A 7,357-nucleotide genomic window follows, 5' to 3' on the forward strand; every position below is an offset into this window, starting at 1 on the left:
GAGGTGAGGGAGGTGCCCGAGGAGCTGTGCTGGGACAGGACCTCTCAGGCAGGGGAACTGCAGAGATTGAAGCCAGGCTGGGCTGCCTGAGTCCTGAGTCCCGGCCTGGGCTCACGTGCCCAGCCCCTCCTGGCCTCAGTTCTCCTTCACACGTGTGGGGATGACCAGTCCAGCTCACCTACTGCAGAGGCCTCGGGGAAGCCGACCTCATGGACCCTGCCATTGTCCTCTTCTGCCTCAGGAGGGAGGCAGGCACTGTCTTCCCCAGATGATAGCTGAGAGAACGGGGGATCCAGGGTCAAGGTGGGAGAGCTCAGACTTGACAGATGGCTCTGTGTCCCACAGCCCGTACTACCTGCTGCTTCACAGGACACCAGATGCGTGGTCACTCAGGTCCAAACAGCCTGAATGTAGACTTAGTGGGCACGGACAGGGGCAGAGGTGTGGTCCCTAAACGTTAACAGCTCTCCTAGCTTTCAAACAGGGCACTCACCTGGCCCCCATCTGGGGATGCTGGAAGTGACAAGCCTGGGAAGGTTGGTACAGAGAACCTGGATGCTTCCACTTGCTTCAAAAACATGCTGGGCCAGACGGGGCCACGGGCAGAGGGCAATGGCAGCTCCTCCATGTGGTGCCAATGGGGTATGTGAGGGCAGGAGGCCCCACAAGTGAAGGGGGGCCTGGGGAGGAGCAACTGGTATGTCCTCCACTGGACTTGGATTGCAAATGAGGAGTTTGTTGCTTTAAGTAAATTCTGTGTCCTGTGGGGATGGGTGGCTTGAACTTGCGACTCTGAGATCAAGAGTTGCATGTTCTACTGACTGAGCCAGCCAGGGGCCCAGAAAGAGTAATTTGAACATGTCCCAAGAGGTCAGGGACTGTTGCTGTGGCATCTGGACTCCAGTCTGCTTAGGCCAGCCCCAGGGGCATCTGTATACTGCCCAGAACAATCCCTGCCCATCCCTGCTCAACACCCTCTGGGTATCATCTTGTCTGTAAGATGAATATGTAGAGCAAGCACGCCAGAGGGGAGCAGGGCAGGTCCCCCACCTCCCTGCGCAGCCGTAAGGTCACTGAGGGGGGTCCCTTCCCCTCCCACTCCTCTGGTCCCATCCTTTCTCTTTTAGACCAACTTCCGCCTCCCCCTTGCCCCACCCTGATACCAGGGAGCCAGAAGCCCCAAACCTACTGGGGCAAGCCTTCCCAGGTTTGGGCCTGCCTCCCTCCGAGACAACCTTCAGCCACAGCCCCCCACTGCCTGAACGCCTCAGTCTGCGGGGCTGGCGGGAACCTGCCAAAGGGACCTGCTTTAAGTCCTCTACTTCCATTTAAAGAAAGGACTGCCACCTTCGGGAACCTTTGAAAAGGCTGGGGATCCCTTCCTGTCCCTAAGACCTTTGATCTTTTGAGGCCCCAACAAACCACCTGCTCTGTGACACCAGCTCACTTTTCCTCCAGCTGTAGCAAATCCTCCTCTGAGTACTGCCCTGTATCCCCCTCCCCCGCCCCCTCCCAGCCCCTACCTGTCTCACGTCAAACTCCCTCAACGGTACTGGTTACAGAGATGGGCTGAACAGTCCCCCTGGATTCAAATCTCCTCGATACTGCTGTCTCATGTGAGACCTTGGGCGAGTTTCTGCCTGTTTTCTCGTACAACAGGGCTAGCGCGGAGATCACCTCACGGGCCCTCCGGGTCATAATCCGCGTACAGGGATAGCTGCAGTGCCTGCCACGGTTAGGCAGTCGTGTTTGCTGTCACTGTAGCTGTGAATAACTGGACAGTCTCCAAGTATACCAAGAACTCATCCTCTTTGCAGTGCTGTCTGCCTGCTACATTCTCTTCCTCTTTTGTTAGCAGATTCCTAATTTTTCCTCAAGGACTACCTCCTCTTGGGGGGGGGGTCTTCTCTGCTCTGGGATCCCACCTTCCCTGCACATTCCCATCATAGCCCTGAGGATCGCGGAGCTGAGATCTGCCCGCTCCCCAGGGGCAAGGCAGAGGCCTGACTCCGCTCCCGCCCCAGACTCCCCCCCAGCACGCCCAGCACGTGCGAGGGAGGCCTGAGGACTCCCAGGCTGAATGAATCAATGAGACACACTCAAGAGAGCAAGGCCGTCTGTACTTGGGTGTTCCTCCTACCCCACTGTGCACCTCCCGGGGTGGAGCCTGGCTCCAAGTCATTACTGGGGCTCCGGCATCACCTGGCCCGTAGCAGAGTACCTGGGTACTTAGAGATTTCCCGCCACACTGTCAAAAGTGGGCTTAAGGAAGCCCAAAAAAGCCAAAGTACCTTTCTCCACGAAGCAGAGCCAAGACCCGGGAGCCCGGGGTCCAAAGGAGGGGAGGGCTTGGGGACAAGCAAGAGCCTGAAGAGGTATACGACAGCGCCCAACACCGAAGTGGCACGTACTCGGGGCTCAGGAAAGGTAACCTGACATTGCTGGGCACCAGGATGAGGGAAGCAGAGCACAGAGCCCTGGAGAGCCCCGTGATGGGTTGCGGGTGGGGTGCCCTGAGCCGGATCACATCAGGCCTCAGAACTTCAGTTTCCCCATAGGCAGAGAAAGGTAGCAAGAGACACCTGGGCAGGGCTCTTGTGAGAAGTCAGTGGCTAAGAGGCCAGGGTGGATGCTGGCACCCTTGTAGGGTGGGGGTGTCCCCGTGCTCCCCAGAGAGGCCCACAACTGCCGCAGCAACCCAGCTTTTTCCCGTGGCTCCTCAGCTGCGGCCCACAAAGGCCGTGTCCAGCTGCAAGAGCCCGCTGGCCTCCCCGGCCCCCAGTGCGGCCTGGCACAGCTGCAGTGTGTCCTCAAGCGCCAGCGGCTGGGACGTCTCAATGATGGCGATGGTCTCCCCAAGCTCGGTGCACATGATAGTCTGCTGAGGCTCAGAGGGTGGGGGCGGGGCAGGCGGCGGGGCTGGCGGTGGCAGCAGAGGGGGGCCAGGTCGGGCGCGGGCGTGGACCCGCTGGTGCAGCCGCAGGCCGGCCAGGGCATGGAACCAGCGGCCACAGGTGCCACAGTAGTAGGGGCTCTTATTGTACAGGCCAGTGATGGGCAGGCGGGGTGCGCGGGCGAAGGCCACAGGCCGCAGGTGCAGCCGCCGGTGCTGCTGCAGATTGGAGCTCTGCGTGAAGCGCTTGCCGCAGTCCAGGCACTGGTAGGGCCGCACGCCCGTGTGGGTCAGCTGGTGGCGGCTGAGGTTGGCCAGGGAGGCGAAGGTCTTGCCGCATGAATGGCACTGGAAGGGCCTCTCGCCCGTGTGTGTCCGCAGGTGGTTGCGTACGTGGACCAGCTTCTTGAAGCCCTTGCCGCAGACACCGCAGCGGTGCCGCCGCTCGGGTGGCCCGTGCACAGCGCGCCGGTGCCGGGAGAGCCGGGAGGCCGAGGCAAAGGACTTGGAGCACTGTGGGCAGGGCAGCTGGGCGGGAGGCGCGGGTGGCGGGGGCGGCGGTGCGGGCTCAGTGGGTGCAGGGGAGGCTGCCGCTGTGGCTGCCGCCGACGGGGGTGCCCCGCTCTTGCCCGCATGCGTGCGCCGGTGGTAGAGGAACTTGGTCATGTTGCTGAACGTTTTGCCACAGCGGCAGCGATGCAAGGGGTTGGCGGTGTGGGCCCGCCGGTGCGCCACCAGCGTGAGCTCCGTGCCGAAGCCGCGGCCGCAGTCCACGCAGAGGTAGCGTGCTTCGCCGCGGTGCAGCCGCAGGTGCTGCTCCAGGGAGGCAGCTTTCTTGAAGACCTTGGAGCAGGTGGTACACTCATGCGTGCCCCCGACGTGGGCCCGCCCGTGAGCCAGCAGCCGGTTGGCCGAGCTGAAGCTGCGCTGGCACTGGCCACAGTGGAAGGGCTGGGCCCCCGGTGCCGGGCCACGGGAGGCCCGCCGGTGTCGCCGGCGCACCTCAGCGGAGGCCCAGCGTTGGGGACAATCGCCACAGCCCTGGGCCTGGCCAGCTGGGGACCTGTCTCCTCCCACAGCATCGTCACTGACCTCTGCCACCACCTCCTCCTCCTCCTCAGTGTCTTCCTCGTCGTCTTCCTCATCGTCTTCCTCCTCCTCCTCTAGCCCATTACGCTCTTCCTTCTCTAGGGAGTCAAAGTGGGTGCCCTGATGCTCCAAGAACTCCTCGGGCGTGGCACAGAGGGTAGAGCACTCAGGACACTCGTAGGGCTCCATCTTAACTTCGGGCGGAGCTGGGGGTGGAGGGGGTGGTGTTGGTAGGGACAGCGCGGGTGGCACTGGCGGCTCGCCAGCTGCAGCAGAAAGGTGCTGGGCCTTGCGATGGGCCACCCACAGCTCAGGCGAGGGGAAGAGCTCCTGGCAGTCCCCGCACTGGTACTGGATCTGGCTTGCAGACTCCCGGAGGTGGGCGTCCTGGTGGGCTAGGAGCTCGCTGGGGGACAGGATAAGCTGACTGCATTCCGCACACTGGAAAGGCCCATCCTCAGTCCCTGCCATGAGCTCCGGCTCCAGGCCAGGATCCTGGGTGGCCTCGTCTTCAGCAACGGTGGGCACGTGCTGCTCCTGGTGCGAGAGGACTTCCTCTAGCGTGTTGTAGAGGCTGCCACACTCAGAGCACATGAACTGGTGATGCTGGAAGAAAAGGGATGAGGCCAGGGCCTCCCCTGGTGTCATCTCGGTCACCTCTGCTGATATCTCCGACATCTCCGTCATTTCCCCGAACATCGGTGTTGACATCTCCACTGCCCCTGGTGACATCTGTGCGGGCAGTTCAGCAACCTCAGCCACCTCGGCCGCCACCTCCGCCATGCTGGGGAGGACAGTGCCTGGAGAAAGACGACAGAGCTGGTGAGATGCTGGGAACCGAGGAGGATGGGGGTGTGGCTCGGGAGCTTCCCGGCTCGTCCCCTCACTCACCAGCCTTTGTCACTTTGCAAGCCTGGATCCAGTGCTGGTGCCTTAGTTTTCAATGAACATGAAACTCAGAAGTGCGCATGGGCCCCATGGTGCCAGACACCTGGAAGACAGCAAAAGGTCCCCTTCAGTCTGGCCTCTGATGCTATTGTCTCTCCTTTCCCGGAGGGCCACTTGCACCCTTTCTAAGAACACATGTCTTGTTATGCCTCTTGACCTCTGCCTGGTTGGTTTCCTCATTGGGCACCCCTTTCCTACTACTATAGGGACACACACAGATACAGCAAAGAGTTCAAGAGTACAGGCTTCTGGACCAGACTGCCCTTGGCTTGAATCTGAGTTTCAGCACTTACTTCCTCTCTCTGATGCTATTTTGTTACCAGGGACGACCAGGAAGGCCCTGGTACCTGAGAAAGGTCAGACAGAACCATGACTCATAGTTCTCCAGAAATGTTCCTGAACCCGAAGTCATCCCTGTTGCTATTCCCCCTGCCAAGAAAATTCTCTCCTTTTCCGGTCTAGCAAAACCCTACCCAGCATTTCCTTTGTGAAGCCTTTTCTGACAATACCTCTACATCCTCAGAGGGATGTCCACTCCTGCCTCCTTGGAGTTCCTATGGTAATCTGTGCCACCTCTGTCAAAGCCAATGTCACCAGCCTGGGATACAGTCTGTGTTCCTCTCCAGACTGAGCATGTAGGCACAGCAGGGCTGATTCACTGTAGGGGCTGATGTCACAAAAAAACCATGGACCTGGGATGGGCATTTTTAACTTCTGAACTTCGCTCTACATGCCCCCATCTCCCTTTCTACGTGTGTGGGGTCAACACAACCCCAGCCTCTGAGCAGAGGCTTAGAGGCATTTGAGCAAATGGCAGCACCCCTCACAGCTGAGTTTCTGAATCCAACCTCCACTGTCTCCATCTCTTGGTTACCTCATCTGTTAGTGCCAGAGGGCAGGCAAAGTTCCTCATATTAAGCTCCCAGAGAGTAGGGAAGTTAGTTTCTTCATCACTGATATATTTCCAGCACCAGGAACAATGATTAGCCCACAACAGGTACTCAGTAGATATTCTGTGAATGAATAATACTCGCTCCAGGAAGTGAGGCCATGAGAGTCTAACTCTCCCTGTGCCCATTCCACTTCTCGCAACAGACCAACGTTCCCGATGGACCACGTACTCCCACAGTAACACAGCCCAGCACATGACCCTGTTTTTCAGCAGATGCCCAATAAATGCTCCTCAAATAAATGATTCACTAAAAGCCCAGGAGTTACTTTTTCTTAACTACCTATTCCAATTCCCTCACCAATATTTGAGTTGCCAGGGTCCTGCACACAACAGCCACCCAATAAAGGATCTTCCTGGAAGGAGTCAGCCCGGAGCCCTAGAGTTCAGTTTTTCCTTGTTTACAGCCACACTCCAAACAGAACCCCCAAGGGGCGAGGCCCAAGGCCTGCTGTAAGGCTTACGCAAAGTAGGCACCCAGTAAATGTCCCTCTGGAAGGAGGCCCGAGCAATCTAAAATTTGGACTTTTAGTCTACATTCCTCCTTTCTCGATTGCAGGACGGTGTAGTATTGGTGGGGAGGAGATGGGGGTTTTTACACAGTAGATCAATAAGTCCTTCCAGGAAAAGAACCCACCAGGAGCCTGGAAGTTCAACTTTTGCGCTACACGTCCCTGTTCATCGACCAGACTTATCAGCTCCGCTGCAGGAGAGGACCCTGCAAGGAGTGGGGGCGTCGGGCTCCAGGGTAGGGTCCTGCACGCCGCATGAGCGGACTCAATGCTCTAGGGCACATAGGAAGGAGCGCTCTCCTTCCACTCCACGCCGCTCCCGCCCTAGCGCAGGCCCCAAGGCTCTTCGTCTCCCTCGGGGTCCCCTTCGTTTTCCCTCCGCCCTCTCCGGACGCCCAGCGCTCCCGTCCCCCGCCCGCCCCGCGGCGCCCTCACCCGTCTCTCCAGCCTCCTGCAAGCCCCCGCCGCTCTTTACACAGACCCTCTCTGCTCCAGGCGTGCGGGACCCCTCACTATCCACGCCTCCCATTGGGCGGTGCCCTTGCCCGTGGAAGCCAATTAGAGGTGGCAGCGAAGGGCACGCGCCCTTGCGCCTGCGTGTTGACGTTCAGGCGGGGCTCGGCGAGTTTCTCCACGCACACAACAGTGCCCTGTGGGCGGAGTTGGGGGGGGCGGCTCAGAAAAGCGCCTGCGCAGTTCTCTTGGGCTATTCTGCCAAAAATCAGAGTTTAAGTGGTGAGAAGTGAGCATCATTGGAAAGCCAGGGCCTATGAAGTGAACTGGATCTCGGGAGACCTTGACAGAGGTGTTATTTCATAGCTGAAGAGGCTGAGCATCCCTGAGAGCATAGATTTAACGCCAGACACACTTGGGGTAACTCTCTCAGGGCCTCACTTTTACTCCTGTGTAAAATGGGCTTGAATCACATCCACCTCAAAGGCTGTTGAGGGGATTGAATGAAATCAA

The 7,357-nt window shown here is 59.1% G+C and overlaps 1 protein-coding gene across 1 annotated transcript; it reads right to left on the reverse strand.

Annotated features, from left to right (window-relative positions):
* Window positions 1–111: 111 nt before the first annotated feature.
* ZNF526 (zinc finger protein 526) lies at window positions 112–6,904 on the reverse strand. The gene is made up of 3 exons (XM_045987838.1): window positions 6,827–6,904; window positions 4,874–4,973; window positions 112–4,782 (listed from the first exon to the last, which is right to left on the reverse strand). The coding sequence occupies exon 3, from the start codon at window positions 4,763–4,765 to the stop codon at window positions 2,720–2,722; it is 2,046 nt and encodes a 681-aa protein (XP_045843794.1). The 5' UTR covers window positions 4,766–4,782; window positions 4,874–4,973; window positions 6,827–6,904; the 3' UTR covers window positions 112–2,719.
* Between the last annotated feature and the right edge of the window lie 453 nt (window positions 6,905–7,357).

This window comes from Meles meles, chromosome 19 (assembly GCF_922984935.1).
Source record: "Meles meles chromosome 19, mMelMel3.1 paternal haplotype, whole genome shotgun sequence".
NCBI classification, from domain to species: Eukaryota; Metazoa; Chordata; class Mammalia; order Carnivora; family Mustelidae; genus Meles; species Meles meles.